Consider the following 27,779-nt stretch of genomic DNA (forward strand, 5'->3'; position numbering starts at 1 on the left):
ACTTTCAACTTCACCTCATCTGAAGAGGAAGTCTTCACTTGGTTTTCTCCCAGACTAATACAATAGAATTCTCTTCATATACTCAAAAAATATTTTCTAAAGCCCATCTTAAAGGGTTAAAATTTATTATTCACAATAATGAGCTAATGAAAACATTATGGCAATTCTGAAATGATAATTGTTTCATGGCTTCATAAGGATTCCCTTCTGGAGAAATTATATTCCAGAAAGCCAAAGCTTAGCTGATTTATATTTCAGAGGCAGGGTGACTCAACAAACATTCCTACTTAGAGCTTCAATCTGTGCAGGGGAACAGAGGCATCCAGTTGATATGAAATGAAACAAACGATGAAAACAAGCAGCAGATTCCTAATTAAATGCCCACTTCTTCTGTGCTTACTGGGAAGCTCTTCTTACACCCAGCCAAGTGAGAACACTTGACTATTGGCAGAGAAGAGGGATTTTCAACACTCCAGCAATCCACTCCTTAAACTTCCCATAGCCTGGATTTGCATTCTGCTAATTCAGGATCAGTGCTGTGCTTGGGAACACTATTCCACAAAATACATCTGAAGCTGCTGAAGCACACAGCTGTCTCCCCAGCCCAATGAAATACATTATTTTGGACGAAAGCAGTTGTGCTGTGAGCTGTCCCAAGCACAGCTCTGCTCCACTGGCACAGGACACAGCTCCCAGCCAACCTGCTCCTCCTGCTCACAGAGCTCACCCACACCCTGCTCCCACACAAACAGTGCCAGGAGGGCATCTCCCAGACAAAAGCACAGCAGAAAGCAGTCTGGATTCATGTTTATTGAAGCCAGTAATTAAAGACGTCCTCATTTTGCCAGCACTAGAAAGCAAGGTTCCACATGACTGCATACTGCACCTGGTTAAAGCCATACAAGTGGACTAAGTTTTGTTTCATACATTTGCAGTCCTAATTGTAAGTTGGAAGAAAAACCAATAAACTTAGTATACAGGACAGTGAACTTTCATTTACAGCATGTATATTGTTAAGTTCACGATGTACAGAGCAGTCACTTTCAACGTAGTTAAATTAAATAAAATACGAAATTCTGTTCAGTTTAAACAGTTTGTTTTTTTTTTTTTTAATGCCAATAAAAAAAGTGCAAACTTAAAATCAAGCAGCATAACCACAGCATTTTTATGGAGGGCCAATCTTTAAAGTTTTCTATTTGCTTCAAGTTGAATGCTTTCATTTTTTGTTTTCTTAGTTTAAACATGAACAGTAGATGCAGTCACTATAATGCATATAAATATAGGCATATAATAGTTTAAACAGTCTACCATACAAGTGTATCTGCAAATAAAATGAAGTTTCACTTGAAAATGTAAAGGCTGTTTGCATTTGGCCTTTGGTTCCAATGCTTGAAGACACCAGAATAACAACTGTGCAGCTCACCAAAGCCAGCAGACTTTGGCACCCACAGGATGCTACATTACTTACACCTCTCTTCAGTAAACTAGGAGCATTCACTTGCAATTAGAAACTGGAAATCTGTCCCTGTTTTGTCTTTCTTCAAAGCTGGTAAGTTATGACACAGTAACAGTTTTGATCAGTTTTAGTATACTCAACATTTTTATACATATGGAAAATACTTCCCATTGTAAGTTTTAGCCATATTGCTAGAAAAGTGCTTATCAGGTTAGATGACAAAAAAAGGCAGCTTCAGACTGAGGTTCTCAAACCATGCCATTACAATCACACACTTTAGTTTTCCTGTCCAATTTTTGATGGTTTAGTCTCCAATCTCACTTCTCAGTGTCAGAAGGACAGTGTGTAATTACCTCTGGTGTGGTAACTTGCAACTGGCACCCATTACACCAGAAAGTGCATCCACGTCACCATCAGCCAGCCACAGTCTTAGTCTAACTGTTATCTAGACAACTGTATAACTTCAGGTCATACCATTTCTTAAAAAAGTAAAAAAAAAAAAAAAACAAACAAAAACCAAACAAAAAATAGAGTATTTTCAACAAAAAAACTGGCACAAGTAACATACTCATGATAATGTTTGTCAAAGAGGCAAGTAAATACTCTTAGCTTTCTAGATGTCTAGACAGACTCACACGAACAGCTTCTTGCTGTAACATAGGAGTTGAGGTTAACACCCAGCACTGTGTTAGTGGTCAGTCTAATTCTGTATCTTAAAGTAACAATATATATTAGGGAAGTTATATCCAGACATCAGATTTAGTACAACAAGTTCATATTAATAAAAAGTAAACTCTGTATAATTCAAATTGTGGTTTTTCCCTTCAGCATTAAGAGCACAGAATATGCTTGGTATTTTTAATTTCTGGTAGTGTGTCCATGTAAAACAAGCATACTGTGTATAAAATCAAAGTGCCATTTCAGTAACCACTGCAGCTGAGTTTGTTGGTAAAGAATGAGGGTTTATGTGACCATGGACAGGGCTCCCTTAGAGCAACGGGGACAACCACAACCCATCTTTTCAAATGAAATGCTACATGAAAGAAAACACAAAACAACTTCTTCAGGATGTCCATCATGTACACATTCACACTTTTTAGGTTACCTTCAGAATTGGAGTTGGCTGCACCTGCAGCAGATGTGGTTGGAACTAGGGCCTTGAAAGTTTTTTTTAAAAACCTCCATAGGTGTAAGGCAGGAATCCATTTTAGCTTGGTAGCTAATATTTAGTTACAAAAAAGTAAGAAAGAAAAATACTGAGAGTGTTCTGTAGCACATTTCATTATGGGAAAATGATCCGTCACCCACCATTCTTCATAGGCCAGCCTCTTGGCATAAAAAAGGCAGAAGCTATCAGAAAACAGGAGTTAAAATTAAATACAAATTGCCAAACTACTGTTTTTCAAATAAAACCAAACAGTGACTGTTTGTACTACAGTGCACAATAAGTTCAAGCACCTTCTAAAGACACATCACATACTGTGCCAGGCACTTGGAGCTAAACAAGTTTAGTTTCTCCCTTTGTCAGCTACACCAGAAAGGGCATCCACACTCTTAAGACTTCTTTAAAAACTAAAACAAGATTTATAACAAGAATAAATTCCCATGGTTCTTAGTGTTTGGCCTGGAATTCTCCAATGTAAAGTAGTCTTTTAAAAACAGTGACTGTTTACCCCCTGTGAAACACAGGATTTGACAACATTGCTCCTCTCCAGTCAATCCAACATTCTGGTTTCTCGCTGTCCCAAATCCGTTTCCCCTTTTAGGGCTCCATTCCCCACCTTGGCTTCTTTCCCCCAGTTAATGCTGTTCCACCACCACCACTCCAAGAATATAAAATGCATTGCAAACATACAAGTAGCCAATTCCAGAAACTCTGAAAGAGGGTTTCAGTTCTCTTCCTTGCCTCGTGTGCAGTCAGTAGTACTTTTAAGAGAATTCTCCATTTTGCTTCTCTGTGTTCTTCACAACAGGAAATGCAGCTGCACCTGCTTTACCTCCAAACCAAAAGAATTGCCCTATATAAACTCTAAATGGTTATCTTATACAGAGGGATTTTATATGCAAACTTCCTGAATGTGCACTTTTTACTGGGACAAGGCAATGATGTAGTAGGCTCATTTCCCCTGCCCCGAGAAAACTGATAGCATCTGCCATAGCAGAAAATTCCTGGTCTTATCAGATCACTATACATAGTTATTTGGTCATTTACATCTGCATTGTTCTGCCCATCAAGCCTCGTTCTCTGTTGGAGGAGAGTTTGTTGTTACCATGGGGTCAGGCTTGCGAGTGATCCTGTCCAGCTCCTCCTGAGCATTTGCCAAAACTGTCTTTTGTCCTGGAGAGAAAAAGAACACAAAGCAATTGAGTTTCAATGAAATGTTTTAACCAAGAAGCACAAGTGTTCAATAAATCACCTTTAGATGGCAATATATTATTTGTTTCTCATTATTTTGCCACTTTCCCAAGGCCACAGAGCCTGGCATAATGCAGGGTATTTTTGTGTAAAGACTGATACTCAGGTTTGATTCACTTTAAAGAGATGAAAAGCTGAACTACACAGCAGGAAAAAGCACAACACTACCAGTGATATGTTTATAGCAACTAACATTTAAAAATAACTATATTATTTCTTCCATAAAAATCAACCATACACAATTCTACTATTGGCATTGATAGCAAGGACTTTATTTAAACTCAACTTTTAATCACAAGGTATGTAGGACACTTGATAAAAAAGCAATCCCATTTAGTTGGTTGCACCTGTACCTACTGCATTTGAATATGAAATAAGTAACAGGAAGAACTCTGATATCTGCAGACAACACTTCCTTTCAAAAGGGGACAGGAATTGCATACTCATGTAATATCTCCAAGCAGGCATTTCAAAGCACTTCTTCAATTGGAACCAGACACACTGAAGTATTTCTTGGGAAGGCATATCTTACATTTCTATATTAGACTCAAAACTTTTTAACAATTCCCTAATTGAACCATCAGCTTACGTCAGTGTTCCTGAAAATTATAAACCCACAGACAAATTCATCACCAAAATTGGAACAATATATCCTAATGCATGGAGCATACAACCATTTAAGATTAAAAAGCTATATTTTTAGACAAAAAATAGATTATATAACCATGTACAGCTCCCTTACATAGCCAAAGAATTTAACAAGCATCTGTTTTCCAGCTCAAATGTGTGTGAAATATTAGGTGGATTTTTTCCAGGGTACATGCTGAAAACATTAAGAAGGCAAGATTTGACTGGTAGAGATTCAAGTGTTTTTTTTCCAAAGTACAAAGACATAACCAAGTTAAAAGGTTACCTTTAATCACTAGAAAGGTTTCATAAGCCACAGTACTCTACACAGTATCTACTCAAAGTTGGAGTATTTGAGCAAAATTTAGGAGTTAGTACATTAATTAATGCACTGTAACAGAACTTAAAATACAAAACACTTCATGCGTAGACTAATGGCACCTGGGAGTTTAAAAAGCCTAAACCCTAAAACAATAAAGCCACACAAAATCCTCACTTAAACAAGAGCAGATCTAAACAAAAGCCAGGACTTTGTTTTTTATGCTGGATGAACTGGCTCCTTAGAGCTCCAAAATAACCCCAAGCTGTGTCCTGCAAATACCTCATGTGGACAGGAAAAACTCTCCCAATGCAGAGGAACATACTCCCCTTTCCTACCATAGGGAGCACCTTCCAAAGGAGGAGAAATACAGGGAGCAGTTTTTAAGAAAATAAGAGTTTCCCCTCAACTATGAATGAGAGTGACACTTGCTTTCAGTTTCCCTATAAATTTCAAGGAGTGATGGCCTCATTCAGGGAGATGTGTTCTGGACAATTACATGCCCCCAATTCTGTACAATTCTCCTTGCTAGAACAGAGTGAGAGCAGGGAACCTGAGTTCTTTATCCTCTCTACAGGAATAGAGAGGGAAGGCAGCCTTAGAATTTGCAAGAATCTTCTTGTGAATATAAATGAAATAACTGTGGGGCTGTAGAAGTTCATATGTAGAAAAATAAACCACCACAGAAATAACCAATTGAAGTTTTTTGAAATATCACGGTCTAGGCATCAAAGAGTCCAGAAACAAAGGCAAACAAGAAGCATGGCACAGCAGGAAAAATGGACATGACACTGCCCAGAAGAGAGGTTTTTCTCAGGTAAGAACTGTCACAAGTAGAAACCAATCCATCAATGAGGCTGACCAGTATTGCTGAGACCCACATTGTCACTCATGCTGGGACAGAATCTCAACATTTCAACCTCAGGCTATTCCTAGCTGTGAGAGAAACAGATGGTCTCTTTAAAGCTAAATATTTTTGTCATCAACCTTCTGAAAACGTCAGGCTTTTTAAACAGTTTAGACATTTGAAATGCTTACAAAGATAATTTTAGCACATTTACTCGCACAGAGGATGCTGCTGGAAGTAATGCTTTCCCCAAGATATTCTGATGTGCTGCTCACCTCTTCCACAAAGGAACAGGTCATCTCTTCTGCTCTCACCAGCACCAGGTACCTCAGAAACCCAACAAGAGGGAGCATGAGGAGCCCTTCCCTTCTCAGCACAGTTTAATCTTACACTGGTTCACACAAAGTGTGAGCACAGCAGCTGACAGGAACAGGCACCTTCTCCTGGGAGTGAAAGCCAACTGCTCTGTTCCCAAAGCCAGGAAAGGAACAGGAGGAAAGGAAAAACTCAATGTAGCCAAGAAAAGCCAACCTTCAGATCATTCAGGAGAAGCACTTCCACCCAAGACAGAGAACTGCTGCAGCAGGCACTGCAGCGAGGGAGATCTGCAGAGCTCAGTACAATGTCCTGATCCTGAAATCCTGATATCCTGACCATTGTGCTCAGGACAAGAATAAGCCAATGATGGGAACGAATGAAGAAACTAGTGAGGAAAACAGAGCTCACCTCTAGCAGGAGACCAAAACTTGTCTAATTTAGTCTATCAAAATCAAAGTTAAGGAAGGATGTATGATTGCTCTGTCTACATGTGTCAGGACAGAAATTATCTATTCCAATTAGAAGTTAATGCTGGCATAAGAAAAAAAAAAAAAAAAAAAAAAAAGGCTTGTTATCTTTGAAAGTCCTGGAAGGCACAGAGTGTTCTAGAAGACTCAGAGTACAGCCCATTACAGACTAGTTTAGCAGTTTTCCCAGAAAATGCAGTTATGTTTTAGGTGCTCAGAACAGCCTACAAGCCCAACAACCAACAGGGTCTGTCCTGACAGGTTCTGCTAAGCCACTCACATTTCTGTGAAAGGATAACAGGTCCTGTGCAGAAGGGAGAAGTGGTTGATATCACATCTCACATCACCTTCACAGAAATAAACTTTTAAAAAAAAGCCTTGACATTTCAGAGAAAATTAATGGATTTTAATTCATAAAATTACACATTAATTATCCATAGCACTGGCCAGTACTTTTATTCAGCAATCTACTGTGTCTGGTGTTGAAGAGAGCAGATATGTAGGAAAGTGTGCCTGAAGAGACAACAATCGATTTGGAAAGACAGGATTGGGGAAAAAGTTATTTACATAAATTACCAAAGCAATGCATGATGATAGAATGGAAAGCAATGATTAAGCAAACACACAAGCTTTTGAGACACTGAATTTGATACAGACTAGAAACCCTCCTTCCAGGAGGCACAGAATGTATTAAACTGGCTGAATTGTTCTAGCAGCCCACACACAAGTGACAGGCAAAGGGGAGCAGCTTTCAAACCCAAACACTGCTGCAAACACAAAGAGGCTACACTGAGCTCCACTGCCACCCTAACGAGACCAAAAGTGCTGGGATTCACAAAGACTGGGCAAAGGAAAAAAGTAACTGAGAAATTAGTACTGGAATAGGCTTCCTGGAAAGGTGACATTACAGCTTTTATTTCTGAGTTTGATTTTTAATCACTAGCCAGGTGCTCCCCAACTGACTTGGCTTCAGATAGAAAGCAAGGATGAAATAACACCTAAAAATAATTCCAGTTCTATTTCTACCGAATTTATTTTGATTTTGTGAGTAAAACATGAGGCTGCATTTGATGAAGCAGGGGACATGTTTCAGTGTTTAACTGAAGAGGGCATTCTGGATTATGAAAGAATTAGTTCAGCGTTTTTATAACATGGAAACAATATTATTATGGAAATAATATATAATACAAATCCCTTTTGTTATCTTCATCATAATTAAATTTAATAAAGACAAAATTACAGGATTCATCATGCTGAAACAAAACCCATAAAAATCACATCTGACTTGCTCTAAGTCCAATCTTAGGCATTTTTGAACTTTTAGAACACGAAATGTCATATATAAATCTTCCCAGTTAAAAAGAAGTTTTAAAATACCCAAACTCCAACTGCCTTGGCTCTCTGACTGACAGAACCATCAGTGTGGCTGGGAGCAGATATGTCTCATTTCCAGTTCAGAAAGCCTTATCTTCCCCTCTCAGCTGTAGTTTGAGGAACTGTGGGTTTGGCATCACCATTAACACCCAAAGATTGCACAAGCTTGGGATCTATCCCAAGGAAGGAGTGTATCTATCAATAATTTAATAGTAAAAGAATTCTGGAAGGAAAGCTCCTGAGCATTCAGTGTGATGGGAATGCCAGTATTGAACAGAAACAGTCAAAGAATCAAAGCAGTAAATCCCATCTGTCAGGTGGACAATGTATTTTGCACCACCAAGGTCTAGGTAGGTACCAACCACTCTGACAGGTTTCTTTCATTTTCATTGAACTGCTGCATTATTGATCAGCAAGGCTCTCCCACAGTGCAGTCACAGCACACACATTTGTCAGTGTTACCAGCTGTGCTGGATTGCAATAAAATTCTAAATAATTAATGAGTGAACAACTTCAAGCTGTCACAAGCAGTGATTCATTCCACCTTGAACTCTGGGGAGATTTCAATAGTTTTACTGCTAACTCCAGCCCAAACCCAAAGAACTGCATCTCCTTTGCAACAGCAAAGCATCAAGAAAAGAAAGGAAGGAATTCTGAAGTTGAAAAATAAATCAGCACTCTCAGCATAGGATCAAGACTCAAATGTCACTGAAATCCCAGCAGTGCAACTTCACTAAAAATTAACAGAATTTAACAGAAGCCCTGGAGGTGTGATGCAGCAGTAGTTTAGTTCTTTTAAAAACATTTTGTACTGTCATCAGTCAAGGTCTGTCACTTTCCTGACCAGTGTCAGAGACACACCCAGGGACCAAGGAGCCAAATAAACTATTAAAAACAATTACCTGATTTCTTGGCTGTGCTTTGTACTCCTCCAGCACCAGGACTTCCAGGAGAGCCAGTCTTTTTGCTCAAGAGACTGTTAAAGAAACTAGCCAAGACACCTTCACTTGCAGCATTATCTAAAGACAAAAAACAAATATCAATTATACAGCACACTGAGAGGTGGTAAATTATAACCTATTTTCACAGAGATACAAATCTCTTGTCAATCAGGCAAATAAACCTCAGCTCTGAGAAAATCTGTCCTTTGTTCAGTTTGAATACCCCAGTCCTTTGCATACCTTAGTATAGGCAGAGATGGCTGAATGCACATTCCTGCTTTTCTGGAATGATGGGAGGTGTAATGAAATTTTAATCTAAATATTTGTACATTTTAAAGCTTTTAATAAATGTAAAAGCCAAGAGCAAGATTATTAAGTACAGACATTAAATTCAAAGACTAATAAGCCCATTAACAACTTGCACATATGTTCTAGTACAGCCTTTCATGCCACACTGCTTTCAACAAATCAAAACTTGGCAATTCAGCAATGAGACAGGATCCAGAAGGGCATTTCACCCCCTGGAAGTGAAGCATGGCCCTACAGTGCACAAGAAAAAACAACACTGGCCCTGCAGACCTTCTGAATGCCCAGAGGGTAAAGAAGCCCCTCAATACCACGGAGCTGCATGTCAGGGAAAGATCTCATCTCCAAGTGACTCCCTCTGCTACAGCAGATGACATTGACAAATGACCCAGTGGAACAGGGTTTGCTGTGGATTCCAGAATAAGTGGTATGAAGTATAAAATTGTTCATAGTTTAGAGCAGTCTCCACCCTAATAATCCACCTGATTTGTAATAAATGTATCAAGGCAATTTAAGGAAATTAGGATGCATTCGACCTCTGTCTGACTGCTTGGCACTAACAGAACTCTAGTCCAAGTCACACAAATGACCAGAAAAGAAAAAAACAATCCAAAGTTATGTCATAAATGCATTTCTGTTATTCAACTACCTATACAATTAGTGAATAAGTACCCAAATCCTTCTACAGAAGAGGATTCATGTTAAGGGAAATAACACATGATAGAACAGTAAAATGCTCATTCATACTTTTAATATTTGGATCTGGTTTCTTAACTGATGTGATTGGTGAGGCACTGGGTACATTGGTGGGACCAGCTCTGCCTTGAGTCCTTGGGGATCCTGCAGGGCCTCTTGCAGGAGATTCCTTAAAAAGTCCAAATCACACACATCAGAAAAGGATTTCAAAGTATTAGTTACATTAAGCAAGCTTAACATCACAGACTTTTTCAGCCTTTCTACTGACACTGTAGTGATGCACACTGGATAAAGAAAACAAACAAGCACCCAAGACATCAGTTATTTTGGGAAATGTGCCACTACTACAGGAAAGGCTGAATCATGGCAGGAAATGTTCAGTTCAATAATCCAATGTTTCCACAGTGAATTCATAAGCAACATTTTAAAATATTGCCTCATTATTTATTTCCTTTCTGCAGTTTGCAGAGATTATGTAGGTTACATTTAAATATAAAAAATGGATCTCTGCAGGTTAGAATCATTCCCTTTTTCCCTCCAAGGAAACAAAACACCTCCTACTCTTTTCCTTGGATCTACTTACTGATGCTCTTGTAGGCGTTGCTGGCTGTTTGGCAAGGAATGACTGCAAAAACAACACATTAGCACATTAAATAGATTTCAAAGAATACAGAGGAATAAAATACAGTGAAGCTGAGTAACCATAAGTTTACTTGATCTTTTTTCTGATATTTATAGGATTCCTCTTTGATATTTCCATACTTCCCCACTCTGCCTCTAGAGGACTGACTGCAAGGAGTAAATAAGCTTTGGGCCTTTGTTTCACACAGTCAGCCAGAACTCAAAGCCAAAATCACAGACACCCCAATCTGTAACCTCCAGGACATCTATAATCCTGGATAGGGACCTATTGCTATATTTTTTAAACTATAGAGTAATAAAGAAAATAGCAAGTTACAGCATAGCCAAATTTGACACATGAAAGTCTTTCAAACCTCTGGCTGTAAGGAAACTGCAAAGCTCAGATGTCAGGTTTTAAAAGTATTTCATTTCACAGATCAATACAACTGTGTGGTGAAACACAAAGTCTCTTCTTCCTCTTCTCCTTTGACATGTACATTCTTTCTGTTTTCAGCATATCTTCCCTTCAACTTGCCAAGTTAAGTGACCACATATCCTACTTGCATTTGTTACAATAAAGTCTTACTTCATAATTACATCTGAATTTGCAAAGCTGAGAAACAGCTACCTGGTGATTTAAATGAGAAATGAAAAACTAAAGGCAACAACAAGGGAGAAATTAAAGTGAAATCTTACATAGTAAGGATTTATTTTCATTCTTCCATTCTTACCTGCTGCTTCATAAGAAATACTTGCTCATCTTCTGCTGCCAGCTCTTTATCATGGACTAGCTGTTGAACAAAACATTTTGTTGTTATAAGTAAAAACTGAAATTACTGTAACTGGCTTTTATGCTTTGGTGATCAAAAGGGGGGAGAGAGAGGCAAATCTTTAAGACTACTGTTCACTTTTTTTTTAAATTGTTTTTCCACATTTAAAATAATAGTACCATTAAAGAAGTTGCCATTAAAAAATACTGTAACATAAAAAACATTGGAGTAGATGAACAGTGATGCCAGCACTGTCCTACAGAGATGAGCACTTGGTAAGTAGCCACATTCCTCTTTTTAAGTTTGGATATTGATTTCATCAGCATCTCTTCAGTGAGCTGACAGGATCTTGCTTTGCCTTTGCATGGCAACATCAAAGCCACGTGAGTACAAATGGAAATGTCCTACAAGAGAATTCTCCATTTACTGGGTGTGTTTTTGCCCCATGCATGCAAAAATGGTAAATGTAAAAATAGCTATTCCTGGACTGCCTTTCATTCAATAAGGTGAATAGTTTCTGGGTTGCTTGCAGTATTTTAAATAACTAATAAATGAAAGCCTGACATTTCACATATTTAGATTTTAAAAAAAAGTTACATTTATATTTGGAGTTCTTCAATATTAATAGTCCTTAGCAGCCATTGGAGCAAACTCTACTTATTTGTTGGGATACAGAAAGAAAGAACCCCTTTTTACCTTTCTTACAGGAGGTTTTACAATGAAGTCCTCATATGCATCTTCTGGTTTTACTGTTGTGAAGTTTTCATGTAAAATGGCAATTTTCTTCTCATTGTCCCAACCAGCAGGTCTGTAAAGAGAATAAGAATTTACCTTTTCTGCAACTTCTACAGAGAACATTTATTTACTGCCCTCTACTTAAACAAGGCAATTTTCTTACAGATCAGCCCTATTACTCAGCTAAATTCCAAGGATACAAAAACAGGAATAGTATAGTCTGAGTCAATAATATGCACTAAGTCGCTGTTTAAATTTGGGATTCCACAAGACTTGCATAGTAAGTTTTTGAACAACATACCATTTAATTTACTTTCATATCCATATTACACGCAGTGCAGTGCTAAATAAACCCCCCTGGCACAATGCTGCTTGTCCAGTGACTCACATAAAAACTGCATCCTTCTCTACCACTAAGGCAGGCGTGGTAAACTGGAAACCGTAGGTTTTATGTACAATGTACTTATACAACAGGTCAAGGTTCTTCTCCTCCTTAACTGATGTATAAATCAAGGCAGCCCCATCTGGGCTTCTGGTTAAGGAAAATTAGGTAATATACAGTTTCTAAATTACAAAAACAATTTCAAAACAGGAATTAATAGATTTATAGTTACTAACTAGGCAAAACTAGAGGCATTTAGTATACAGGGGTGAAGGGGATATAACAGGGCAAGGCAGTGGCACTTTTCAGTGACATACACAGAAATTATCCATCCTCCCAGGCTTACATGGAAACTGTGTCCTACTTCACTTGGAACAAGTCAAAAGCTTAATACACACATGAGATCTCAGGCTTACATGGAAATTGCAATTTCTGAGGGAAAAACCAAGGAAAAACACTTCACAAAATGTAAGGCAAACCCTTTGTAAAAGAACAAAAGGTCCAAGTCCCATGCACAACTTAAAAACTATAAAGTATTTTATACATGTGTCAACATTTTCAAAAAGACAAACTATATACATTACCTAAGGTTAGGTATGTGTAGCATATACCCTAACCAATAACTAAATACCAATAGCAATCTTGCAGAGCAATTTCTTGGACGAATGTTATGTGCAATTGAACATGAAAACATCTCTTGTTGCCTGCAGATTAGAGGCAATCTCCTCAGCACAGAAAAGGATACACTGTAAGCAGAATCTGCGGATGTGTGACTGAATGAAGTCAAAGTGTTCTTCCCTGTAGTCGTGCTCCTTCTCCAGGACACTCACTGCATCACACTGGGAGAGGCAGGAAAACAAAGCATTAAAACTCAGGCATTTAACTCCAGCACACCTTCCTTAATCTTACACACTCCCATCACATTTACTTTGAGTCTCTGGTCCTAAAATAGCACTGTTAAATCAAACACTAAAGTAATTAACATATAATTGATAAAGTTATTACTATTTCATCCAAATAAAAATTGATGTCAATGGCAGAAGCTCACTTGTAGAACAAATCCTCCACTGTTAATCCAGAATTCAAGCTCACTTGTAGAACAAATCCCTCCACTGTTAATCCAGAATTCATTCTGCCTGTCTGCAGAAGGCCTGCCTTTCACAGAGAAGCAATGAAAGCCAAGAGAAGCAGAGCCTCACCTTAGTGCACACCACGAGCACGGGGATGCCCAGGTTGTGAGTCAGCACATTGTCTCCGAGGGGAAGGGACACGTGTTCGTCCTCCTGGCCAGAGGAGGGGCCTCTCCTCTGTGGTGATCCTTGGTAACCTTCTTCAGGTTCTACATACTCCTGAAACTCCTTGATAACTATTAAAAGAGAGAGATTCTTAGGCTGCAACAAAGGAGCTAGCTCTTTTTAAACCATAATTAATCTACAACTAACTAGAAATCTCAAGGGTTTTTTATTTTAAATTTTTATACTACATGAGAACTGAATGCAAGTTAAGCCTCATTGCCCTTTCCAACAGCACAACACTCCTCCACCAAAACTTACAGGAAGCTAAATCGAGTGGGATCTGGAGTCATTATGAATAATCACAATTATTTGCAAAAACACGTGTCCCTGAACATTTCATTATAGGGCAGTTGACAAGAGGAAACAAATGTGGTTTTATAGCAACACAGCCTATACCCTGCAATTTATACCTATTGTGGAAGAAAGCATGGTGAAAACATAAATGTACACAGAAAACACCAACCTGAAACAGCCACTTTTCCTTACGAACAATTACTTTAGTTCCTATTACTCTACATTTCTGTTGCAGGCATCCAGTGCTAGAAATATAAAACCTATCTGCATAAACACAGATAGGTTTTATATTTCAAGAGCATCTGCAGGCTACCTGAAGAGACTCAGCTGCATTCTGGAAAACTACAGTGGGGTCCAGAGGAAACTTGATGCTTTCTACGTATTAGTATTTTAATTGTATTGCAGCAGTATTTATGGCAATAGTATTAAGGTCATTTTGGAAATGCTCTGTGAACTCACACATGCCTTATCAAATATGGGCTGCAATCCACACTTTAATGTCTTTTATTGAAGACCAAAGCCACAGACCAGCTAAATCTGTGTCTTGGATATGGTTGCTCCAGGCACTCACTGTCCCGAGGCCCTGGGCTCTCCTCGTCCTCACTCAGCCATAAGGAACCCTCAGGAAAGAGCCAAGCAAACTCCATGATCTGCTCCCACAAGGGCTCCTCCATTTCAGAAACAGTGGGAGCAGAGTGACTGGAGGGGCAGTCAGGAAAACTCCTTAGAAAAGGCACCAGTGTCCAGCCCAGCCACACAGGGAGGCTGCTCAGAACATCCCCTGTACCAGGGAAGGAACTGCAATGAGCCTCTTGAGCTTTAGGAAGTGGCAAAACCTCAGGGAAGCTTCTTATACAAGCCTTACAAAAAGAAGTCATGGTACCTTTCAAAACAGGAACCACTCCTGCAATGGCATGGGTGCATGGAAGGAAGAACAAATCAGAAAACTCTTCTGTTTAAAGCTGCACAATCTACAATGCTTAGCTGAAATATAAAATTGTGTGATTCTTGTGGAAGAGAAGTCCATTCCAGAGAAAAGCCTAAAAACCTCAAACTAAATACAGACCATAAAACTTCCAATCACCAATTCAATTTATGCCAGGGTGCAAGGAAATACAAACAAATGAAATGAAATGCAGTTCCTTTTAACATGGGGAGACAGTGCCTTCTTGTGGAGGAGAAACAGCAGTGCTCCAAAGGATGCTGTCTTCAGGACTGTTCCTTAGTCAACTACAGCAAACCAAAATTCCATCATACATTCTGCACATTCCACATGTTTATTATCTCACCAGAAGCATTTAACTAGCAAGGAGGCTTTCTGAAGTGCCACTTTCCTTTATTAGCTTTCCCATTACTATTTACTTTTGAGGCCAAGTGTATTACAGCAGTTCAGATGAGTGTCTCTGACTTAATCAAACAGAAAAGACTGTTTGACAATACAGCTCTCAATTTACCACAGCATTATAATCAGACAGGATTCCTTTCCTGGGTTTTGTTCATATCAAAGCAAAATAATCTTTTCTTTACTGAGCATAAACCCCTTCATATTTGGGGAAAAAAGAACTCTCCCAAAAAGAGAAACAGTCAACAACATGAGAAAACACAAGATGCTCTAAGAATTTTAGAAATTTAAGTAATAGCAAATGCAACATGAAAATTTCAGAAGTCTGATGGTTTCATCCTCATGAATTTCTGCTGAATGGGAATGAAGAGCATAATCCCAGAGAGCCAGCAGGACCCAGCAGCAGCACCAAGGCCATGCCTCACACAGGGAGGGGAACACCCTTCCACACCCTTCCGTGGAGCTGAGCTCTGTGTGGATTCCCAGGGATGCACCTGGCCTGGCATTAACCCCTGCCAGACGTGGAGCAATGGGACACAACACTGGGGCCAACAACTGCTGGGTGAACAGAAGGCACCAGGCAGAGCTAGAAGCTCTGACTGCAGCAGCCTGAGCACACAGACACCCCCTGAACTCAGGAACAAGTGGGAGCTCCTGACAGAATTAGGCTCCTCAACCCTGCTCCAGGCTTCCACCCAACCCCTGTTCCCTTCTGAATTTAGTCCTAAGAAATCCAAGTGAACCTGAACCCCAGGCACTGTCGGATGCCCCGACGAACAAACTGCACTGTCACAAAGTAACAAAGCAGCTCACTGCATTAAAACTTTCTTTGACACACAGCAATTTCATACTTTTTCTTACCTCCCACAGCTATGTCTCATTTGAGCTCTGTAATCAGGTTTTTAATGGATATAAAGTTGTGCATCCATACAGCTCATAACATCTTTTATTTTTCCTTTTTTTCCAATGAGCTATGAATATTAGCTCCTCCCCATAGTTCTAATTGAGGAATCATCTTCTATATGGTATGGAAAACAACTATTTTCTTTATTAAGAAATAGTGAAAATTACTTTAGTTTAAGGTTTTTCAACAGGAAACACCCTTAAGATGATGCACATAAAATAGGAAGCCAGAAAAACAACAGTTCCTCTGGAAATCAGTAAAATTCTGCCACCCATCACTAAGGTGGAGTACTCAGCATGGCCTATTATGTTAATAAAATTCTCACCAGGTGATGATGTGCCATTGAAATCCCACCTCCACTACAGAGTGCTCATTTATCTACCAAACTTGTGGCTCTTTAGAGTTTTGCATTGAACACAGCAAACGAAAGCAAGGTTCCAGCAAACTTTTGCTGCTGATTTTCACACAAGGCACTGCAAGGTAACTCCACAAAAACTGCTGCATCACCCAGGACATGCAATGACTAGAAGCACCACTGAGACAGCAATCCACAATTATTAGGTTTGCTTGTTCCAGCAACAGTAATCTGCTCAGGCTTGGAGTGCTCTTAAACTGCAATGTGGAAATGCAGGCAAACACTCCAACTTAATGGATAAATCCCAAAGGCCCTGAACAGCAAAATGAGAAAAAGGAAGAATGTTTTTCTGAGAAAATCATTCCATATTTACAGTCTTCAAAGTTTCACAATCACTTTTAGGTTTTTTTGTGCCCTATCTTTAATGATCATTAAAAATTTTAGTCTTGTGAAAAGAATTTCTCAACAAAAGATACCTGGATAAACTACATTTTAAAAATCTTTTAGCTTAAGAAATCTTTCAGCTCTATGTCAAATCAGAAAAGCAAAAAGGTAGACAATCTAAAACTAATTCAGCTTGAATGGGACAGTACACAATTTGCAAAAACATGTTATTTTGTTTCAATTCTTTAGCTTCAAACACCCCAGAGGTGTAATTGTAATTTGACCAGTAAACCTCCTTTCTGCAGTTCTTGATTGCTGACAGCCACCTTATCTGCTCTGCTATCTTAAAAAGGGAGGCAACATCCCTGAAATAATTACTCAAATATGTGTTATTCAAAGAATGAATTATCACAATTGAGCCTGAATTAAATGGACATAGCTGACATTATGTACCTGAGCCCACATTAGCCAAGCTACTAGCAAGGAATAGAAGGAGCTCAGTGATGGAGTGAGTGCAGGCAGGCAATGCCCTGGGTACATTCCCAAGAAGGCAGCCTTGGCCTCCACGTGTGTCCTGCTGCCCACTCTGGAAGCTCTTTAACTCCAAAGGGAAGTTTCTCAGCCAGCCAGGCAAGCCAAGAGTCAGAATCCCAACCAGCAAACACAGGAGCAAGGGCTGGTGCAGAAAGGGCTCCCAAACGCTGCCAGCAGAGACAAGCAGCCCAAAGCCCAACTGCCCCGACAAGGGGGAGCTAACAAAGGCATCTCTGCAAACTCTGAGCACCTGAGCAATGCAGAAGGAACAACCTTGCAGCACTTCCAGCCAGTGGGGCAGGACTGGGCAGCGTTCCCCAGGGGTTCCTGGGGCTGAGTGTGACAGCCAGGGAAAGCACTGGGGACACTCAGCTGGGGATGGAGGAGCAGGAGTAAGGGAATACTCTGCTAGAGAAGTCAGGTGGTCTTATGCTGCAGGGGGCTTAAATTTAGCACATCCCATCACTCTGCACTCCATTTCTATGTTTCAACTGCCCTCACGTGAACTTTATTATCCTGGTTTTCACATATTTGGGCTGTTGCAAGCCAGTGACTTCATTTTCTACATGGCAGCCTACCCCAGGAGGCACAGGCAGCAGGATTTCAGCAAGGAGAGCTTTGCTGTGCAGCTTCAGGACGGGCAGCAGTGCCAAGGCAGTCACCAGGCACGTGTGCAGTACCCTGACACAGTTACCATGGGCTAAGAGAATTACAGGTGGCCAAAGTTCTGAGCACAGAGCTGGCCCCAGGGACAGTCTGCAAGAAGCCAGAGATGTGTCCAGGTGACACAAGGGTCCAGCACAAGGCCTGAGAACAGGAGGTGGAAATTTGAAGACATCAAGGCCCTGTGTGGCACAGCTGAGCCAGGGGATGGCACTGGAGCCAGGCATGGGGGAACTCAGCCCCTCTCCCATCTCCTCTTCCCTTGGCTCCAGGAGAGCTCAGGACAAACCAGGAGTTTCTATGATAATTTAGAATTCTCTATCCAAGATACCACTATTGGAAAGCCTTCTAAATCCCTCAGACAGGGTCCTCAAGCTTTGCCATGGCTCCTTCACAGAGTGCACTCTGAAGGGAAGGCTGAAAAGCTTCTCTTTCCAAAAGGAAAATTTAAGTGCACAAACTCGCCCTTTATTTGGATTGCCATAACATTTGCAGTGTCTCACAAATGTGCAAATTGAGTTAGTGCTGGATTTTGATACTAGAACTACCTTTACATTTCCCATTCCAAAAAATCTCTGACACACTTTTTTTTTCCCCTAAAAACTCTCATATTTTATTTTTTGTTTAAATGTAACCTGATGATCAAACTTGGGTGGTTTCAATCATTAAGTCTAAACTGCAGCTGGTATGCTGTAGGCACAAGGCTTCAGGGAACACAATATTTAACATTCAGAAAGGATTATCAGCTATACAAATACACCTGAGTGGTCACAGGTCAAACAGATCACACTGCTCCCTGTGGTAGCTCAGGAACCTGCCAGACCATATTTGCAAGGGTTCCACACTCCAGCAGAGAGAGCTACCAGGAGCAAAAGCAGCTAGCACAAAGGATCAGTCTGAATCCACTTCATCTAAAAGAACTGGAAGTTGCTAAGGTCTTTTCCACTAAAGACATTTATTTTGGAGTAATTCAATATGAAAACAGAAAAAAAAAATCTCAAGAAACATTCAATGCTACTTTAGGAAAGCACTGCAGGATCCAATACTGCAACAATGACTGCCTGCCAGTGCTAGATTCCATCCTGCCATGGATATGCCAGGAAAGAAGGTTAATTTATACAACATTCCTAAAGTCACAGGGTAGGAATGGCTGAAGTGAGACACAGTGAGCTGCACCAGGTTCACAGAAACCAGAACCAGTTCTGAGCCACCAGAAAAACAAGGGCAGAGAGACTTTCTGTAAGACAAGCACAGTATGGGAATGGGACCTGGCTGAGATATCACAGCAAAGCAGACAGCTCACTTCATCACTGAATTTTGTCACCATCTTTTAAAAACTGAATCTGGCATTTTATTGAGTTATTTTTTTAAATTGCCCTTTTTAAAAATCAAATTATCAAAATTTCATTATTGCCCACGATCTAGACCAATAATTCACCTGATGTTTTGTCAGCACAGCAAAACTGCAAGAGCTGTTTTAAAGCCTAACACAGTATATTTGAATTAGTGTTGCAATCACAACTTAGGAGTAATTTTTATCCAACCCATTCTCAAAACACTGGCCCAAAGAAATCCATCAAATGTTGTGAGAGCTAATTAAAAAACCAACAGCAATGCATGGATGCACAAAGACTTACACTTCTGCTCCATGTGCCTCATCTCTTCTGGAGGAATTTTCATCTTATCAATGTGTTCTTGCAAGACACTGGCCCATTTCTGTAAAGACTCCATAACAGTCCAAGGTCTAGACATATCTGCAACAAAGACCACGATGGTGTCTTGCAGGGATTCAGCAGAAACAGCAAACTTCAGCAGCCCTTTGTGGTACAAGTCTCCATCCAGGATCCAGACATTGCAGCGAGTGTGATCTGAAAGGAAAAGGCACAGTTGGAAGGCAGCAGATGCCAGGGCTGGCTTTGCCAGCTGGGGATGACCAGGTGTGTGATCTGAAAGGAAAAGGCACAGTTGGAAGGCAGCAGATGCCAGGGCTGGCTTTGCCAGCTGGGGATGACCAGGTGGGAGCATCAGTGTTCAGCAGAAGGAGCAGACCCAGCTACCAGCACACTTTGCCTGCTTATTTATGACAGGTTGCTGTGTAAATGCCTATATTAGTCAGAAATGCTTTCATTTCTGGATTCAGAACATTTTCCTTAAAAAAATAATTTCTGTGCTTGAGCTTTTATTCAGGACAGCTGTCAGGACAGTTTTTAATCGCTGCACAACATTCCTGCATTAGAAACAAGCCCAGTGAAGCCAGAAGCCAGGGGATGTGTGTGTAAGGCCCAGAGGGGTGGCCCTGCCCAGCCCAGCCCAGCAGGGGATGAACGCTGCCCTCAGTGTCTCCCACACACATAAGCTGGTTTCACACACTCAAGAAACTTCCCAGCAGAAATAAGCTGCAAACAAGATAGCAGCATTAAGCAGCTTAAGTTTCCAGCACAGGAGTGGGAGGAGCAAATAGAGGATGAACTCCCCACCTCCCCAACAAGGTTGTGCCACCTGCTCTTAACTCACACTGACCTAACACCAGCTCCTTCTGCAGGCTCCTGACCAAATCTGCACTGGGGAAATGACCTGGTATTGCAGCTTGTGTGTTTCTTGCACAAGTGTTTTTGATAGTGGCAGGATGCTTCTTTGGAATGCAAGGCAGAGTAGAGGGGGATCAGCTGGGTCAGGCAGCTGGCATTTTACCCCAAAACTGAGCTCCTGGCAGGAGTATAAGAACTGAAAAAGAAGCTTCCTCCAGAAATGATCTATCAGGTAGCATGAACAACCAATTCTTCCAAATTAAAAAAAAATAGAAAAAAAAAAAAAAAAGAGAGAAGGAGAGAGGGAACATTATCCTCAGAACTTCCTGCTGAAGAGGAACAACTTCATTGTTTCTATCTTCTAGATTCTTCTTAGTACCCCCCCCTAAGTATTCCCTATTTCACTACAGCTATCCAGAGGGATCAGTGAGTCTCTCTTGCACTACATACACAATATGTCACTTCTGAAACACAGAGATCTGCAAACCAGCCACTGCAGAACCCAGATTTTCAAAGCAGCTACTGAGCTCCATAATTACCCTGCCTCACTGTACTTCTGTGTCCTGAATCTTTCAGCTTCACAAAATAAATCCAGTTACTATGGCTATCAGAACTTTATTCTGGGAAGGAATCCACCCCTCTTGACTGCAGAAAAAAACAAAAGCTTGGCTAAGAAATCTGGAGGAAGAAAAGATGACAGATATATACATCCTACCTGTTTAATCAGGCCTTGGACAAAATTACTGAGCAGCCCAGTTTCAGACACCTCATCAAGGTTCTGTATGTGGCTGTCTGTGTTTAGCATTTGTTGTAAGTTCTGTTGGGCTGTCCTAAGACATTCCACCATCAGCCACCACACAAACAGGCCAGCAGCCACACTGTGAACCTACAGCTCCTCTCACTGCCAGCTGCACCCCTCCATTCACTCCACAGTGATCAGTGAGGGTAAGCCCTGTGGAGCTCAGAAATGCACAAATGAAATATCTGTGCAGGACTCTCTGCATCCCAGAAACATCCTGTGTACATCCCTAAAGCAGCAGCCTCCCAGTAAATAACAACCCCGTGAGTTTTCTATGAGCTAAGGGTTATTAATAGACAGGGACTGTGTGTATGTACAACTGTCTCCTTGGAGCATGAAGGGAAGTTTTGAAAACCTAATGCAAATCTATCCATACTTTATGCAAGTTTACAGCTTTCTGCAGTGCTGATGGATTCTCCTGTGGGGAATACTCTGCAGAAAAGACTTTAACACCTTGGCAAGTTCGAAAAATTAATAATATCCAAATTCATTGCTTCTAATTCTTGTTTTAAAGCCAATATCTAAGGTTAAAATAGTTTTGTTTGCTAAGCTCCTTTGTTCCCCTTAAGGATTTAATTTTTTCTTAACATGTGGAATGCAGACTGGAACTAGAATACAGGTGGAACTACCACTCACAGTCAATCTGCTAGGAAGCCTTGCACTCACATCAAAATGTACTCTAGCAAAAAAAATGTAACATTGTATGTAAAGGAAAGGTTTTGCTCCTTTCCAACAGGACAGAGGAATGTCTTGTGATTCACATTTGCTAAAACATTAAACATAAACATACAGCACTGGGTGCTCATAATTTGGCAAGGACCTGGTGATAAATTCAGCTTTGTCAGCACCACATCAAGCTCGTACTTAGTCATGAATGTTAACTGTGCCCTTCTCACTGGCCATGACACAACATACAAAAACAGAGCAAACAATTCCCAGGTCCTGTTGGAAAAGCAGGAGCAACTTATCACAGGCTATTACAAAAGCTGCTAAAATCACATCTCTAAATCCTGTCAATATTCCATTGGCCCTTTAGTCCTGAAAAAGATTTTCCAGCTTTGATGAATTTTATTGCACATGGTTGATTCTGTGAACTGCAACTACATCTGCATCTACTCAAAAGATATCAGTGGCAATTACATATCCCTTGCTCAAGCTGTGAAGAGAAGCAAAAAAGGAGAAAACTTTCAAGAAAACTATTTTTAAAAAAAGACTATTTTTCTCATTAGAAACTAGTGCAGCAGCAAGACTTGGCTCAATCTGGAACAACCAGTTCAGCTGGAATATGCATATGATATGGCTGAAGCCAGTCCAAACCTGAGGCAAAACCCAAGACTGCTTTGTTTTGTTACAAGCAAGAATGCAACCCCAGAATGGCTCCTCTTCCCTGCACAGTGGGCACAGGTGCATCTGCAGGCTGGCAGGTGAGAAATGTCCCTGTGGTGCTCGTGGTGCTCCAGCTGACACAGAGCACAGAGCAGGCCATGCAGTCTGGCTCCCTGTTCTGCTCTACATCCCCACTGTAACTCTGCCCTGCAGGGGCCTCTGAAACTCTGGAAACAGATCCTTCAGGAAAATTGTGCACAGCTTCCCTTCTACCTCCTATGAATTCAGAGTCTCAGTCCTCAAAAGCAGACTAACCAGTAGAGACAAAAACCATCTGTTCATCATAAAGACAGGCAAAAAACTGAAATTTGCCACACTCCCTGAGAAATTCCACTAATGGAGGACTCTGGGGCCTGAGCTCCAGGATCAGTTAATGTTCACAGCTAAGGTTGCAGGCAGTGCTATAAATGCTTTCATCAGATGAACCACAGTGCCATGTATGCAGGAGCAGCCATATGCTCTAAGGATAATGCAGCTGGGGATTTAGGAGAATCCTCTCTCCCCAGGATTGCTTCTCAGGTCTCTCCAAACCTCTTCCTGAGCAAATGCCTTGGCCTAGGCAGCATTTGGGATAGTGATAAAATATAACTTTAAAATAAAAAGGTATCTTTTTAGATACCTCTTTATTTTAAAGGAAAGAGACTTTTCAGACAGAGATTCAGTAGCAGACTTGGAATCTCAGTATCCTGAGCCCTGTATCCTCAGCATTCTCAGTATCCTGGGAAGCAAAGCCCACATGTCACACTGAGCAGTGACACCTGGCACAGCTGGAGCAGCTGGACAGAGCACTGTGCCCATGTGCTGCCAAGAAACCAGCAGGGGACATGGAAATCCACCCAGTCCCTGGGCACCTCTGTGAGCCACAGGGGGCCTGCAAGGCAGAGATACTTCCTGCACTTTCCTACAAACCAAAAAGAATAATTTAATTGCTGGGCTGATCTTAAGGATGAAAGTAACAGTAAACTAAGATTGCATCCAGCAATCCAGAAATATTCTACTTTAGATGTAGGAGCAGCCAGGTTCAAACATCCCTTGAAGAGGAATGGGGAGGGGAGACCACAGCATAGGAAACAACACAGATTTTCCCTAAGCTTTCCAAGGGGAAGTGGGAAGTAGATAATGAATGACTCAGCATTATGAGGAAAATAATTCTCCTGGACAGAGTAAACTTATCTGAAGTGAAGAAGAGTAAGACTAAGAGAGCAAATAAATCTTCTATCACCTGGGAAAGAAGCTGAGATCATCTCACTCCACTGCAGAGTTTCAGTTACCAGTGTTGACCTGGAACCCCTGTAAATCCTTGTGATCTCATCTTGGCTAGGTTGGAGTCTAACAGAAAGCAGAGACCCTCAGAACCACCCATCTGCTCCTGAGCTCCTGAATGCATACTCTGAGGTTCCTTATGGCTCCCAGAATTGTGGGTCAATTATAAAGCCTTTGTTCCCCAACCTGGACATGAGCATACACTCATCTGAAGCACACAGAGAGTTTAAAAACCAAATCCAAACCTGTCCTAGAGAAGAAAGAGCGTTATCTCTGCCTGCTGGGAGGTCCTGACCCACTTTGCTATTTATTTTGCTTGTGGATGACACTAATGAGCCAGAAAGGAAAAAGGCATGTATTATTAGCTCCTAACACACCCATTAGAGGATGCATGCAGACCTGAATTGGCCAGCTGAGCCTGTAGTCAGTCAAAAAGATCTCTTTTTTCCCTGCTAGTGCTGCCTGAGTTCTTATGACAGGCCTCTCCTAATCACTTCAAATACTTATCACTTTCAGCCACTCAGGAATAGCCCCAAAATACTTCCAGTGTAGGAATACACTTGAGGTTTGATAGATAACACCAGGGAAAATAGCACAGCAAACATTTTTCTGCTTGTAACAGCATCTTCTTTGAAGCTGCAAGAGGCCTGATGACACAGGCTGTCTCAGCCCTCCTAATCATAGGGGCTTTTTCCACCCTGAAGTGTTTATGCAGAACTAAAGCAGATTTTGCATGGTGGAAAAGCACTTACAGCCAGAACCTGAAGAAGCACTTAAAATGACAGCCCAAAAGATTTTTAGGAACTGCAAGGAGGCCCCTGGAAGATATGGCAATGTACTCATCCTTTCATTGTGCCTACCAGCATCCAAAGGGAGCTTCCTGCCACGTGAGTGCAGGCCCCATCTCCATAACAACCAGTCACATATGGCACTTAATCACTCCTGCAAGCCTTCAGTGCATCTCCATTTCAAAATACCATTCTAGGATCTTCCTACTTGTTCCCAGGAACAGGCATGAACCACCACCACTGCTTCCCTCTCCTGAGCTCTGAAGGAAGTCATGAATTGTATGATTTACATTCCCCATTTTTAAAGACAATCCAACCCAAGGAGGCCTAGCAGCTTGCCCAAAACGAGATCAGGAGAAGCACATTTAGGAGCAAAGATAAAGAACTCACTCCCCATCTCCTCCTGTCCCCAGCCTTCTCAAAAACATGAGTAATCTGATCATGAGGCCTGCTTTTAAATGGTCCCTTGGCATAATCTCCCTCCATACAGCAGAGAGACAAGAGATCAGCAGCAGCAACAAAAAGACAAGGGGCAAAGAGCAAAGAGATCAGCTCCAGCTTGAGAAAAGTAAACGCTTCTTCTGACTTTAAGCTCTGTTCTTCACTCAGCCAACTAGAGCAAAACATCTGTTAGCTAACCAAAATCCCACACACAGCCCCTGTGAGAAACACCCTGCGCCCAGAAATCCACGCTGAGCACGAAGATCTCAGGGATGTATCTCTGCCTTTCTCCAGTCACACAGTAGCCACAGCAATGCCTCTGCAGCTGCTACAAAGTCACCACCAGCCACGGGATCCCCCCTAGGCCAGCAGGGATCCCCGGAGCTGCCCTGCCCCAGGCAGGGACTGTAAAACCTTTCCCTCCACACAAACGGACACAGCTGCAAAACTCCCAGCACCACCAGCTGAACCAGCCACCGGGGCGTAGCCCAGAACACGCTCATCAAAGCACAATTATTAAAACAGCAAGGCAGGTACTTAATTAAAGAGATTGCATTTGAAACAAACTTACCATCTCTATCTTCGTCGTGAATGTTCAAATACAAGTATTCCAGTCCCCTTCCTTTCTTGCCATGCTCTGCTCCCTGTATTTTAGCCATGAGTGTGGTTTTGCCTGAACCATCATCACCTGCCAGTAAGTTTGTAGAGGAAAAAAAGACACCTTCAGAATTACATTTGACTTCACAGAAAAGATTTTTTCACAACTTGATTAATTAATGAGAAGCATCCTTGTACACTTCTGAATCACAGTTATTTGCTGTTCTCCTTCAAGTGTTTCAGCTAAATCCAGTGGCTTATACCAGAACAATAAGAATGAAGAACTATCTTATTCTCTATTATTACTTAAAACAGGCTATAAAACCAACAGTGGAAATCAAAGAGAAAGCAGATCTATAAGCACAAGACAAGACCATAAATCAAATTACATAACCCAACTGTAACGACCCCGTGTGCCAGTTTGCAACAATCGGTGTTTGAAAATACACTTTGTTCCTATAAATAAAAAAGCAACAAACCAACACCCAAACTTACCAAAAACAAGGATATTCTTGCCCGACGGCAATTTAGATCTGGAGCGTGTGGAGACTTCGCTGAGGATGGAGGACCTGGGGAAGCAGCAGCAGAGCGGCGGCGTTAGCGCGGCCCGGAGCGGTGACAGCACCATGAGCTCAGCACATCCGCACCCTCCGCCGGCACATGCGGGCTGGGCACGGCGGGGCTGCCACAGCCACGGCCACGGCCGCGCTCTGCAGCACCACGAGTGTGCCACCTTCCACACAAGAGCCTTTATGATTTCTAAACCAGGGACAGGGACATTTAAAGTTCTCCTCCCTTGCAAGAGGCCGCAATACTGCAGAACATTACTTTGCAACTAACTCTCATCACAATCGATTGCTGTATTCGATATACGGCCTTCTGCCACGATAGGTATTTTTGAAAGCGTTCTTTAGAAATAAACACACGAGATCGCCTTTGCCGGAGCCGGCCCCGCGGCCGTCCCGCAGAGCCGCGGTCCCGGGCCCCGCTGCCCCGCTCTGCGTCACCCCCGTACTCCCGTCCCCCGGGCCCGCGGCGTTCCCGTCACGCACGCCCGGGCCCCCCGCCGCTATCCCCGGGCCCCGCCGCCGCCGCCGCCCGCGGGACCCAAGCGCGGCCCCGACCGGCCGAGAGCCCGCGCTCCGCTTCAGCCCAGCGGAGCCCGGGCTCACCCAGCCGTGCAGGCTCCGGGCGGCCGCGGGCGCTCACCAGAGGTTCTGCCCCTCGTCCTCCTCGCCGGGCAGCTCGGCCCCGCCGGGCCCGTCCGGCCCCAGCAGCTTCTTCTCCGCCAGCACCGGCGCCATCTTGGAGCCGCCACAAAGAGTGACTTCACCGGGCCGCGAGGACCCCGCCCCGCCCCGCCCGCCCGCGCGCGCCGCCGGCCCCCGCGCCCCGCGGCCGCCCCGCCAGCCCCGCGCGCGCCGCGCCCGCCCCGCGATCAGGCGGTGCCCGGGCAGCCCCGGCCGCGGCCCGCCCTGCGCGCGCCGTCCTGGGACCGCCAGCGCCCCCTGCTGCCCGCGGAGCGGCACCGCTCGGGAACGGCTCGGGAACGGCTCGGGAACCGCCTCCCGCACCCGGCACCGCTCGGGAACCGCCTGCTACACCCGGCACCGCTCGGGAACCGCCTGCTACACCCGGCACCGCTCGGGAACCGCTCGGAACGGCTCGGGAACCGCCTGCCACACCCGGCACCGCTCGGGAACGGCTCGGGAACGGCTCCGGAACCGCCTGCTACACCCGGCACCGCTCGGGAACCGCTCGGGAACCGCTGGGGAACCGCCTGCTACACCCGGCACCGCTCGGGAACCGCTCCGGAACCGCCTGCCACACCCGGCACCGCTCGGGAACCATTGGGGAACCTCCTCCCGCACCTGGCACCGCTCGAGAACCGCTCCGGAACCGCCTCCCGCACCCGGCACCTGCTCAGGAAC

The 27,779-nt window shown here is 42.6% G+C and overlaps 1 protein-coding gene across 1 annotated transcript; it reads right to left on the bottom strand.

Moving 5' to 3' along the window:
- Positions 1-791: 791 nt before the first annotated feature.
- Positions 792-27,184, bottom strand: DYNC1LI2 (dynein cytoplasmic 1 light intermediate chain 2). Its single transcript, XM_063167608.1, has 13 exons — positions 27,058-27,184; positions 26,344-26,417; positions 25,823-25,939; positions 19,684-19,914; positions 13,475-13,641; positions 13,021-13,114; positions 12,282-12,417; positions 11,855-11,966; positions 11,120-11,179; positions 10,351-10,392; positions 9,819-9,936; positions 8,727-8,843; positions 792-3,794 (listed from the first exon to the last, which is right to left on the bottom strand). Exons 1-13 carry the CDS (start codon positions 27,150-27,152, stop codon positions 3,688-3,690), a joined length of 1,470 nt encoding a protein of 489 aa, XP_063023678.1. The 5' UTR covers positions 27,153-27,184; the 3' UTR covers positions 792-3,687.
- Positions 27,185-27,779: the final 595 nt, after the last annotated feature.

Source organism: Melospiza melodia, chromosome 13 (assembly GCF_035770615.1).
Source record: "Melospiza melodia melodia isolate bMelMel2 chromosome 13, bMelMel2.pri, whole genome shotgun sequence".
NCBI lineage: Eukaryota > Metazoa > Chordata > Aves > Passeriformes > Passerellidae > Melospiza > Melospiza melodia.

Bases quoted from the DNA above. Each gene is read 5' to 3' on its own strand.
- DYNC1LI2 (XM_063167608.1), bottom strand. From the start codon at position 27,152: ATGGCGCCGGTGCTGGCGGAGAAGAAGCTGCTGGGGCCGGACGGGCCC. The intron at 19,915-25,822 runs GTAAGTTTGTTT...TTTTCCTTTCAG, and splicing joins TCACGACGAAGATAGAGATG to ATCACACTCGCTGCAATGTC. The intron at 13,115-13,474 runs GTGAGGCTCTGC...TGCCTCTCCCAG, and splicing joins TGCTCGTGGTGTGCACTAAG to TGTGATGCAGTGAGTGTCCT.